The sequence below is a fragment of the Plutella xylostella genome, chromosome 26 (assembly GCF_932276165.1).
Source record: "Plutella xylostella chromosome 26, ilPluXylo3.1, whole genome shotgun sequence".
NCBI lineage: Eukaryota > Metazoa > Arthropoda > Insecta > Lepidoptera > Plutellidae > Plutella > Plutella xylostella.
In genome coordinates, this window is record NC_064006.1 from 6,138,462 (window position 1) to 6,151,892 (window position 13,431).

General features: G+C 39.5%; 1 protein-coding gene across 1 annotated transcript in view; it reads right to left on the minus strand.

The window, feature by feature from the left end:
- Positions 1–13,431, minus strand: part of LOC105391361 (huntingtin) — a 37,646-nt gene that overhangs the window by 1,257 nt on the left and 22,958 nt on the right. The window contains exons 31-41 of the mRNA XM_048630489.1: positions 12,284–13,334; positions 11,895–12,100; positions 10,169–10,312; positions 9,242–9,406; positions 8,738–8,892; positions 8,254–8,381; positions 5,957–6,160; positions 4,338–4,495; positions 3,781–3,919; positions 2,793–2,928; positions 137–456 (exon numbers count right to left, since the gene is read on the minus strand). Coding sequence (XP_048486446.1) covers positions 137–456; positions 2,793–2,928; positions 3,781–3,919; positions 4,338–4,495; positions 5,957–6,160; positions 8,254–8,381; positions 8,738–8,892; positions 9,242–9,406; positions 10,169–10,312; positions 11,895–12,100; positions 12,284–13,334 — 2,806 coding nt within the window. The remainder of the gene's footprint in view (positions 1–136; positions 457–2,792; positions 2,929–3,780; positions 3,920–4,337; positions 4,496–5,956; positions 6,161–8,253; positions 8,382–8,737; positions 8,893–9,241; positions 9,407–10,168; positions 10,313–11,894; positions 12,101–12,283; positions 13,335–13,431) is intronic.

Genomic DNA, 13,431 nt, shown 5'->3' on the forward strand with positions numbered 1-13,431 from the left:
GATCCAGTACCTAACTCCTGCAGAACTGATAGACAAGTAGTAGGGTACTTTAAACGTTAGATTCGCATAATTGTACGTTATTCCTTATTTTTAATATGACATTATAAATAAGTAAATAAATAAAAAAACAGCTCACCTCAAAAACAATATCCCCATTGGCCACCGACCCCATCACCCATCTCTCTCTATCCTCATAACCGTTCAATAGCGCCTTCTCACTCACTTTACAACTCTCTATAAACTCTATAACAACTCGACTTAACGTCGCCGCGGGTGGTAAGGTTTCTCTTAGGAAGTATTTAATAGCCGTAGTGACTATGTGAATGCTTTCTGGGTTCTTGAATTCCCGTAGTACTTTGTAGAGGAGTGTTATACGTTCCATGGAGCTCATTAGGACGTCTGGGTCCATGTTGGAGACGTCTGTCGCTAGCTTTGGGCTTAGGAGTTTGTTGTCCGCTGTGAAAAGGAAAAGGTTATGGTTTAGAGTCTAAACTTTAGACATAAAGTTAAGTTTATTACTTTTAAGGGTTTAGAGTATATTTTGTTAGATTAAGATTAGTCGTTATGTCAAGAATATAGTAAAATATTATAGAGTGTGATAATAGCAGACGGGCTGATGCTATTTCGGCCTATTTCTATGTCTGTCAATCAATACTCTTCTACTCAGACATATTACGGCTACCATTGTCATATTGTTTATTTAACTGTACTATACTTAACAAGTAACACTTTCATCAGTAGCGAACAAAATCTGCCACTGCAAGATATTGGCTTATCACAAAAAATAATAATTTAAAAAAATGAAAAACCGACTTCAAAAAACCACTATACCATTTTCCAGAACCAATGATATGGGGGACGTTTTCATGACGTTTTGAGTTTGGCAGTTTTAGAGATGTCCCAGAGTAAAATTCTATCGACTTGTACCTATCGATATTTGTACGGGTCAATTTGTATGTGTCAGATTAAACACCGACATTGATGATCAGTTCATCTTGCAAACAACCTATCCGAGCCAAACAGTCACAGTCCTGTAATATAATTCTTTTTGTTCTATCAACCAAACTCAAATGAATTACAAACTCAAGACATTCCGAGTTTAAAACAGCCTTTCTCGGCATTTTGACAAAAATAACAAACAAAATGACAAAAAACAGACTGAAATTTTCCAACAAATAGGATAATAAAACCATAAATTAAACTTTACTCAAATTATACGAAGGATATTGATGAACTACATGAAGGTAGATTATTAATAAAATATATTAAAATTGTTATTATTCTGAGAGGCAGCATGAGAGAGATATGCACTCTGATTAAAAACATCATAGTTTGTTTTAAAGCTGTTGATGAGAAAGTAAATAAGAAATACTATATACCTACTTACATATACATATAATACAATGTAAAAAATTCTAATATTTTATCGATTTCAGAACATCGACTTTGATGTGTCCCGTCTCTAGTACGTTCCATTTTACCAAAGTGTGTACTCAAGAAATATATATTATCTGTGGTCGTTGTCAATAAAATGACAGATTTTGCAATAGTTTTCATGCGTTAAATGGAAAATTTTAAAGTGTCACCCATATCATTGGTTCTGGAAAATGGTATATAAAATGTAAGTAATAATTTAAGGTTTACACAAATTATATGTGACAGTACAAATATACCTAAGCAGGAACTGTTCTTTTTTGATGTTGGTGCAGTGACAAAGTAATCTGAAGAAATATGGCACCAACTTCAAAAAAGAACAGTTCCTGCTTAGGTATATTTGTACTGTCACATATAATTTGTGTAAACCTTAAATTATTACTTACATTTTAGTGGTTTTTTGAAGTCGGTTTTTTATTTTTTTTAATTATTATTTTATTTTATAGTTTTTAGTTTATTTGCAATAATTTTTAATCAAAAGTAAGATGCAAATGATACCAAAAAGTCCTACTAATCAATACGAATCATTCAAGCCTAAACACGAGGTAGTTGCTATATACCGTTGAGGAGTTCCCTTGACTGCCTTCCGTTTCCATCATCAGATCAGCTCAAGGTCACCATCATATTTTATTGTTATAAGAACTATATTTACGTTCTTAATTTCATTAGAATCGGTTAATATGTGTCCAAAATGGAAATTCATACCCTGTTTTTACCCCTTTACCCACCCTTAGGGGTGAGATAAAATTCTGAAAAAAAAATGGGACCACCTGGAAGCTCAACCTCATTCAAACAAGAATTTTCAAAATCGGTTCATAAACGGCGGAGTTATCGGTGAAAATACATAAAAAAAAAATATATATATATATATATATATCCCGACGAATTGAGAACCTCCTCCTTTTTTTAAAGTCGGTTAAAAAAAAGGGCCACTGTCTCTTCTCATTCAGCCATTACTGGCGGTTTATGGGGCATCCCACGTTACAATAGCCTGTTCGTGGTCTCCACTCTTTAACTCTTCTCCATCAATGATTCAAAATCAAGTCAGAATCAGCCCGAAACATTTTAAAAGTACGGTGGCCTGCGCCTAAAATTATACAGGCGGAGTTTTTAAAATAGCTGTCTGATGATGAAGGGACCAGCTACATCTCTTATAAATCCGGGGACATGTTGTGTGTGATGTGTGTAGCAGTGGTGTTTATGTGGATGTGCTTGAGCAGCATGTGAGCTTGAGATCACTATTTTAAAAACTCCGCCTGTATACTTTTAGGCGCATGCCACCGTAAATTACCGGACGTCTATGTTATGAAAAAAAAAGTAGTTCAGTGTGAGTGTGCAATAAAGTATTATCTATCTACCTGAGAACAGGTGCACCATGAGTATTTGGACCGCGTGGTGTTCGGAGTATTTCTTCATGTTGTCCAGCAGTTTCTCTATGATTGAGTTCTTCAGTTCTTTCGGTAGGACTTTCTGACGAATCACTGATGTTATTCCCTGAAAAAATAAAATATAGTTTTCAGTTAAGTTACACTAAAAAGTTACCGAAACAGCATGAAACAAACTGTAAAAATTACAGTCGCTGTAAGCCTAGTACAGGTTTTGACAGTTTGCGTAAACTATGTGTTTCCTTCTCATACCTCTAGCGTTAGCGTAGATGCAAATCTACACTAGATAATAATAATTAGGTTTAGGTTAGGTTGGGCTAGTATTTTAGTCAGTACAATAGAGTATTTTACTCGGAAGTTTAGTATTTTAGTCAGAAGTCATACATTATAGTCAAAACAATGTAGTTTAATGGGTTTTGAAAAGGTTTTTTACCGCATTTTTGTATTGAAAAAAAATTGCTAACCTTAACAACAAGATCAGCGCAATAATGCTGTGGCTGCTGCAACACGAAGTCCGCCACTGAATGCAACAACTCCGGGTGTCCGAGCTCCACCAGAGAGAATAATACTGTCCAGTGGAGACTAGCAGCACCACTACTACTGCGCTAACTAGACTGTAGTGACGCACTTTCCGGGCTCTTATCATAGTGTACTATTGGTTGGTATGGTTTAGTATTTCGGTCAGAGGTTTTTTTCTCGTCAGAAATATAGTATTTTAGTCAGATAAATGGTATTTTAGTCAGATATATGGTATTTTAGTCATATATATGGTATTTAAGTCAGAAGTATAATATTTTAGTCGGAAAGTTTGTTATGTAAATTGGTAATTCAGTATTTAAGTACCCGCCTTTGTGTACTAACTTCTTCTTAATTTGTATTTTGTCTGTGTATGTTATTTTTTTAGTATGCAATATAGTGTCTATAAATAAATAAATAAGTCCCAAGTTTCGTATCAACTGACCTTAACAACAAGATCAGCGCAATAATGCTGCGGCTGCTTCAACACGAAGTCCACGGCCGAGTGCAACAACTCCGGGTGTCCGAGCTCCACCAACGAGAACAGTACTGTCCAGTGGAGACTCTGCTCGTAGAGAGATATCCTGGAGAAAAAGTATAAATTAGTAAATGAAGATTAGAAAAGCTAAGGTTTATAAAACAGAGATTATGTACACTCACGAGCAATGAAAAAGTTCCAGTGACATATAGAACGTCAATGGCAGGTGGAACTTTTTCATTTGACATCGCGAGAAAAAGAAGCGGGTTCCATATATTTTATTTCATGTGTTCTTTCACTGTAGGTACTTAATTAGATATTTGACATCGCGAGAAAAAGGAGCAGTTTCATATATTTTATCTCATCAGTTCTTTCACTGTAGGTACTAAATCTGCCATTCATTTCGGGATTTCAGAGTTGGTTCTACATTCTATATAGTGAATGTTACTCAGTATACTGGCAAAACCGATGACTCTTGAATGGCAGATGCCATCGGGACCGTCACTGATAATCCTGTATATCACCTGCTGTCCCTGTGGAGATAGGGGACGAGGCTAGCAGCCAGGGCTCGCTCCTGGGGCTGGTGTAGACGCAACAGACATCCTTGCAGCGCGGCCTGACGCAGCAGAGGTGATGATGAGGAGAGCGACTTGACGAGGTTCTGGTGGACTGAGGATAGCTCCTGTAAGGGGAATCGTGGGGTTAGGCACTGGTAGTATTGAGTTCAGATGAAGTATGAACTGGGGAGCTTAGCGTAAATCGACGGAGACGAAATTAGAATAATAATATATCTGATACCGTAAAGTCAGCGTAAATTGTGTAAATGACACCAAGTGATACCCTCAAGAACCGAGCGAGCGTTATAATATAGTCTTGCAACGTTCGGCTTTGCCTTTTAGAAAATATTTGTTTAGTTGGTATGGCCTAACTTCACTCTGCCTTCTACATTTAGAAAAGCCGATGTTTTAGAAAACGCTTCTTAGGTTTGTATTTCCTCACTTAGCTAGCTTCAAATATTAAAAACACATGTTTAATGCCGACTTAGTTTGTATGTTCTCTTCATGTTAGAAAACGCTTGTTTGGATTATATGACTATTTAGATTTAGAAAATGGCGGTTTAGCTTTTATATTATACCTCGCTTATTTCTGCGCTTTTAGAATAAGCTGGTTAGGATTATATTCCCTCTTTTCGCTCGGCTCCACATTTTAGAAAACACCTGCCACTAAAGCCACTATTCTGCTTATGCTGCGTGCTAGTAAGACAAAGCGTATATAAGGCCTATATATATATGACTTGATTTAGAAAACGCTCCTTTGGATATTATTGCCTCCATTCGTCTCTACATTCACTTAGCTTACTGTGCCACTAAAGACACTAACCTGCTTATGCCTTGTGCTAGTGAGACAGAGCGCCAGTCCGGCCAGCGCGCGCGCGCGCACGCCCTGGAAGTGCGCGGCGTCGTGCGCACTGTTTGTATGTTTATATATTTGTTTGTTTGTAATGAGGTTATTCATAATTATGACCCACTGCTTCACTCTGCTCTATAGCTTTATAAAGTACAAATACAAATTTGTATTTGTAGACTGACGCATTAGTTTTTATGTCCTCTCTATTCACTATGCTTTCAACGCTTAGGAAATACCGGTTATATTTCTAAATTGCAGTATTACACAGCCTGCTTACACTGCATGCTAGTGAGACACTGCGTATCGAGTAGTATGGACTCGATTTGCTCGCCATTGTTTTTAGATTGTATGGCTACGTTTTAGAAAATGCCGGTTTATTTTACCTACTCTTCTTCTTATCGTGTCGACGACAAACCAACAAAGTCGCTAAATAATACATGCCCAGAACTGGGCCACTGATACTGCACCGCTGGTAGCGGTCATGAGCTCTTCCCGCGTACAGGTGTAGGGACACGCGGGGCATGAAGTGAGGTGCACCATAGTTTGTGGCGCTTCACACAAGCAGTTCAGATTTTGTGCATCCGTGAATCCCCACCTAGCCATATTGTCCTTACTACGACCGACCTGTGTTCGAAGTCGGTTTAAAGACTTCCAGGTCTCCCAAGGCAATTTATGTCCAGGTGGGAGGTTCTCTGACGGCTGCCTGAATTTTACCTACTATAACAAAGACACTAACCTGCTTATGCCTCGTGCTAGTGAGACAGAGCGCCAGCCCGGCCAGCGCGCGCGCGCGCACGCCCGGGAAGTGCGCGGCGTCGTGCGCACTGGCGCGCGCGAGGCGCGAGGCGAGCAGCGCGCACAGCGACGCGCTCTGTAGCACGTGCGTCACGTGGGTTAGACAGGTTATGAGGGCTGCTCGTGCTGCTAGACCAGTGTCTGCCTGTGAGAAAAGATATATACTTAGATAGAGATATACAGATAAATATCATTCTTTTGTACACAAAAACAGGATTCCTATCTAGATAGAGATATACACAGGTACAAAAGGAACTAAAGTAACAGAGATGGGTCAGAGCGACGCGCTCTGTAGCACGTGTGTCACGTGGGTTAAGCAGGTTATTAGGGCGGCGCGGGCGGCTAAGCCGGTATCAGCCTGTGAGAAAAGATATTTATATATGTATAGTTATTGATAAAAAACGAAAAAACAGGGTTCTTATCCAACATACAGGAACAAAAGGCGGTCTTATCGCTAAAAGCCATTTCTACCGGTAATTTTTTGGGTGGAATGTGGGATGACAGAGGGTTGAGTGTACTAAAGAATAGTAGTGTAGGTTTTGTAGAAGGATCGCATCGTAAGAATAAGAACTAAAGTAACAGAGACAGTTCAGAGCGACGCGCTCTGTAGCACGTGTGTCACGTGGGTTAGACAGGTTATTAGGGCTGCTCGTGCTGGTAAGCCGGTATCAGCCTGTGAGAGAAGATATATAGATATATATACTTATAGATAAAAAAACAAAAAAACAGGATTCTTATCTATAACACAGAAACAAAGGGCGGTCTTATCGCTATAAGCGATTTCTACCAGATGGAAGGATATATTTAATAAGGTTATTACAAAGCTAAACACTTTATGGAGCTTCAGGGTTTTGAATAAGGATTGCATCGTAAGAGAACTAAAGTTAGAGAGAGAGAGAGATAGGTCACAGCGACGCGCTCTGTAGCACGTGTGTCACGTGGGTTAGACAGGTTATTAGGGCTGCTCGGGCGGCTAAACCGGTGTCGGCCTGTGAAAGAAATAGAATCGTCGTCATGTCGTTTAATAGATAGATAATGATTATGCTTTTGTAAACAAATACAGGATTCTTATCTAACACACAGGAACAAAAGGCGGTCTTATCGCTATCAGCGGTAGTCCCGTATAAGCCTGGACGGGGAAGAAATTATGTTATTAGGTACAAAGCTATACACTTTATGGAGCTGGTTTTGCATAAGGGTTGCATCATAAGAGAACTAAAGTTAGAGAGAGAGATAGGTCACAGCGACACGCTCTGTAGTACGTGTGTCACGTGCGTGAGACAGGTTATTAGGGCTGCTCGTGCTGCTAGACCCGTGTCGGCCTGTGAGAAAAAAAACAGGATTCTAATCTAACACACAGGTACAAAAGGCGGTCTTATCGCTCAAAATGATTTCTACTAAAGTAACAGAGATAGGCCAGAGTGACGCGCTCTGTAGCACGTGTGTCACGTGGGTTAGGCAGGTTATTAGGGCGGCGCGAGCTGCTAGACCCGTATCGGCCTGTGAGAGAAATAGATAATTAATTTTCATTCTTTTGTATAAAAAAAACAGGATTCCTATCTATAACACTGTTCCTAAAGGAACTAAAGTAACAGAGAAAGGTCAGAGCGACGCGCTCTGTAGCACGTGTGTCACGTGGGTTAAGCAGGTTATGAGAGCTGCTCGTGCTGCTAGACCCGTGTCGGCCTGAAAAGTGGTAAAGTAGGTAATATTAAATATGTACTTCATTTACATACCATAGTTACGAGTGTTTGCACGAAAAGATCTTACCGTAAGCATCACATATTCTTTACGTACGTCCGGTGCACCATGGGCAGTGTAATGACGCTAGTCTGGCTGGCTAATCGTTTCACCACGGTGAACAATTCTAGACCATCTTTAGTGTTTTCTCCGATACACATAATTAAATACACAAGGACCAAAAAACTGAGACGGTTTCAACACGGTGACCAACTCCAGATCAGCTTTAGTATTTATCACTGACACGCTAAAAATAAAAATAAACGGCCTACAAACTGAGATGATCATAAAAACGTCCGCGTAATCAAAATGGCTATGGCGCGAATTCCATATTGCAGAAGAAGAAAACTGCAGCAGTACAATATAATTATGCTTTCAGTTTGCGCATGTTATTCGTCGCCGTCAATGTTTCAATGATAGGATAGGTTTCAGATTGACAAGGTACAAAAGTGTATAGGTACTTATGTAGCTGAATGTACATTATTTACTCGTTCATACCTTAGGCTCAAGCATGTTGGTAGCGACATCTATGAGCAACTGCAGGCAGCTGTTGATGTCGATGTCCTGGTTCTTCCTCATTCTCTTCAGCTGTTGTCTCGCGGTGAACGATGCGTCTTCGATCGATTCTGTAACATAATATGGCTTTGAATACTGGTTTACTTCTATGTATGGTGTCATTGTTTATCGCAAACAATAACCACCATAATCGACTATTATGGATAACGTCTCGATGGCGAAATTGTCAATTATGTTGACAATCTCAACGAAGCGAAGTACGTCAGTCAATAAAGATTATTCGACGTCTTATGGTGTAAATTGCGTATCAATTGGATTATCAATATGCGGGACTTATAACTATGGTAATGAACACTTTGTTTAACGTAAAGAGACCTATACAAGAACCCATAATTACTTATATTATGGCGTTTATTTTCCTCGTTATTCCAAAAGTAATTTGCATTAGAACAGTATAATAACTAACCTGAAGCCAACATAAGGAACTCAGTATTGAACTGCGCGCAATGGTACAGTGGGCCATCGCAGTCTTTCTGAAGCGGTATACGCTCCAGGTTCACTCGCTCAAACACCGCGTCGTATGCCGACGTGCCGGCTAGGATCTTGCGGAGTTGCGGCATTCTGTGGAGGAAACAGTATAGATCTGTATTACCGCCATTTTTAAGGATGTTTTAGTGAAATTAGGTACGGGATTTGGGAGATGTAAAAGGTATTTGACTGCAATTAACATCTGTGTACGTACTATTAGATTTTGTGGTAAGACCTACTTTATTTAACAATAACAACGTACTCATTGATTACATAGTACGAACGCCCCTTAATCAATTGTTTCTTTATCGGCGGCATGGGATTGATGAAGTGCGCCTATAAAAAGCAGTCACTTACAAATCACGAATAGACGACCTCGCTACACCATCTCTGCCACTAGATGGCGCCACTATCCAATGAAAAACAGGCCCTATTTACTCACGGATACAGTGCAGGTTGCCTCGGCAGGTGTCCCGAGACGGCACCTAACAGTAGTTGCATCACGCCAGCTACCGCTCTATGAACTCCGTTTCCACCAAAAGCGGCTAGCAGTGCCACCCAGATCTCTTCGAACTGCTTCTTGGATGACCAGCCTATCAGGTGTACCCTGTGGAGAAATGATTAAAGTTAATAACATGACAGCAGCGGTAGTTAGCAGAGCAAATCTGACAGAGCGAATTATTTCTCAATTTCTCGAAATTATGGCATGCATTTTGTTTGACAATATTATCACTGTCACTACCGGCCTAGACTACATTACTAAGACAGTGGCATACATAATGCTATGTCATGTAGATTAGATTACCAAAATTATGATTAACATTTAATAGTATTTAGTAACTGGAAAATGCTTTTGAGAATAACCTAAGTATACCATTGTAAATAACGAAAAGTCAAAGTTGACGCCATGCATTGCCTAGCGTTTGTCAACGACACGCTAATACACAGAACACCCTGTAGTTCACATTTGACGGTGTTCTGTTTGTTGTTTATGACATTTTTTCGGGATAGCCGCTATTAGAGCTAAAAAAATCTTTGGGCTATGTATGATCCGTTTCAAACCCATTTTCCAACACCCTGTGTAGTCTCGTGCACTCGTAACACCGTGTGCTGAGCTATGTCTAGTCACAACACATCGACAACACCCTGTAGTCGCGGCTCGCCACGTCCAGTCACAACACATTGACAACACCCTGTAGTTGACATCGACAACACCCTGTAGTCGACATGCCATTGACAACACCCTGTAGTTGACATTGACAACACCCTGTAGTCGACATGCCATTGACAACACCCTGTAGTTGACATTGACAACACCCTGTAGTCGACATGCCATTGACAACAGCCTGTAGTCTCGTGCACTTGTCACCTGAACAGGAAGGCGTCCAGCACGTCCAGGTCCCGCAGCGCGTGCAGCGGCAGGTGCACTCGCCGCGCGGGCTCGCTAGATGGCGGCACCACACACGCCCACGCCGGGGGCGGGATGAGCGCCGTGGGGTGGGCTATGTCCAGTCTGTGGGGGAAATGTTTACATGTTGAATAATGTCATCATGTTGTATTTATGAACGAATTATTAAAGAGGATTTCCGATAGTATACAGTGTGCTAAAAAGAAGAAAGATAAAAACTTAACTTATCCATAGACACTTTGTTATATGACTTTTTCATAAGGTGTTTTCATGAATTTCGAACTAACAAGTCATCTTTATACCACTTTATTACAACATACTGTAGATAATGTAGATTGACAATAGCAGCCGATAGGCATAGCGCGCACCAGATAATACAGTAAAGTAACTTTTATAGAATTATTATGCAAATTCAACCCTAAGGCCACGTTCAGATGACAAGCGCTCAACGCGCGTTTTGATGACGCGCGTTTACAACTACATACATTTTAATCCGCGTGACGCGCGTTAGCATGTGTACAGCCTGATTAAAATGTATGTACAGTGAAACTATAAAGTCCTGAAATTAAATGAGGGCACTGCTATCTTTCATGTAGCAACCCTATATAGCGAAACATAACTGACTTTGATACTTGAAATTTTGCCTGTTAACTTCCTACCTATTTATGTATTTTAAAAACAACTTACCATCCACAAAAAAGCTCTTATACAAGCTAGAAGGTGTTAATATGAAGGCTAATAGTGAATCCAATAAATATTTATTTAGATAACGTTATTACAACTGTATAAAAAACTGGATCTGTTGACGAAGGGCACACATAGTAAAGACATCAATTTCTCTTTTTGGACGGCCAGTTCTGTTTCTTCCAGGAGTTAGGAATATTCCATATTTTGCCCTCTTTGGCACGCTGGTCCGATATAACTATAAAATAAAATAAAAAAATCTTTTTGAGTTACACATTGCCCCCCAAATTCACACAATGTGAATTTAGTAAGTAAACAAACATATATCTTCAAGTATCAAAATGTTAAGGTTTGACTCAACTGAAACCAGATGAAACCTTCAATCAGTGGTATGTAAACAATGTTCGACTTGGGCTCTAAACCGAGGTTTATCGATAAATGAAGCGTTGGTACTAATAAAAAATGAGTTATTACAATTTGTACAATGCTACATACCCGTCATAGACGCTGTACGAGCGTAAACATCCTCCAAATTCGACAAAATGTGTCCAGCTTGATGTTCCGCTAAACATTGTATTAAAACTCGATAAATAACTTCACTAGCTTGACTACGAATATTTTTCTTCATCTTCCTAATTGCAACCAAGCGTAAATTGTTGCTTTTAACTAGATTATCCTTATAATTAATAAGAAAATTCAAAAAAACAGCCAACCGCCTATTGACATAAACAATTGTTATGACTTTTATGTTTCTTTTCTAATGGTGCCAGGCTCCTGAAAATTTTAGTTCCTCAAACATTAATTTCAGGACTTTATAGTTTCACTGTAGTTGTAAACGCGCGTCATCAAAACGCGCGTTGAGCGCTTGTCATCTGAACGTGGTCTAAAGGGATAAACGCTAATAATCAGAGCGTAAACCCGCATAACAAAAACCCCACGGAATCTGTAAAAACCAAGGTAGAAGCATAGCACGGATGTTTTATAATCGTAAAATGATTCTTACCTAGCCAAACTGACAAGAAGGCTTTCCAAAGGCTTCCTGTAACTTTGTCCAATGATGTCGTTGTCTACAGACAGACCTTTCTTGTAGAACGTATCTTCCCAATACTCTATCAGAGTGAGCAGTTTGTCATATATTAATGTGATGTCGCTCGTCGGTCCTTTTTCTTCAGGTTGAAGGTAGTTTTTGAGGGTTAACGGTTTTGTGTCCTGAAAAAATATGTTTGGATAATTATAGCCCACGTCAATGAAGAAATTATTATGAAATGGCGGCGGTACTTACTCACAACCCTATATGTCATGCTCAGTCATCGATGGACTGACTTGACAAGTATTTAAATTAAAATTTATAAAAATATTTGCTACACAATTTTGTTATAACTATTTACATACCTTAACGAAGTACTTGACAACAGCATACAAGCAACTTATAGCCGACTGAGATCTATTTTCATACTTTGGCACATTCAGTTCGCTCCAAATTTCTTTGAAACCCAACGCTTTCGACACATTATCCAGTGTTACACATATCACATTGTCTACAACTACTTTCTCTGTCACTATATCTGTTTCAAGTAAAGATGCGTCTGTATTTACTTGGGTTTCGACTAGCTTCTTATTTTTTATCAAAAAGGATAAATACTGCAACGATACCATAGAGAATAACGCTATATTTTTCGCCAGAGACGTAGGCAGTATGTCCGCTTTGCACTTATCATAAATATCACAGTCTACGTCGTCAAAAAATGCTTTCAATCGCGCAAAAGATTCCAAAAATCCAGTCAACATTGTCTGAGCCGTAATGAACTCTTGATAGAAAAGTTTGTCTTGGAAAACTTGGTGGCAACGCTTTGTGTATCTGTCAATTGTTTGTTCTACGCTCAAATCGAAGTTCTCTGATTGGCTGAGCGGTCGGTTCTGCTTGGGGAACAGGCGTATGATGTCTGTCAGTGACTTGTCAAGCGTTGTGACAGCTGTCAAATACAAATTTGGAACAGCCGGCGGGATTACCTCAATTTCTTCCTCTGTGAGTTCTAGGTTGCCAAACTTCTCTTTCAGGTCTGAATCCTCAGATATTGGTATGAAAAACTGTGATTTTGACTCTTTATTATCGCTTTTCTTGAACACGTGTAGCGTGTTTGCCACATTTATCTTATTACTGTCTACATTGGCATTCATTTCTTCCTTCATTTTCAAAACCTCTCTCTGTTGTTTCACCTGTTCTTTGTCAATTTCTCTAGTTTCATAAGCGGATATAATATCATAGAACTCTTTGAGATATCCATCACATGCTACTTTGAAGCATGAAGCGATGAGTTTCCTGTCAAACTCTTGACAGTCCATGACAGTTGCCAGATCCTCTTTTGACAGGTTTGACAGTAAGAGCGCTAGCTCGTGATGCTTTGGAACTTTTGGTGACGTCGCGCTATTCGTTTGACAGCATCTGCAAAGGTTAAGAAAAGCTCATTCAACTTGTCAAAGATCATTAAATATAAAAAGTACAGGCTGGGAAGGTAATGAATACCTCAGAATATCGTAAG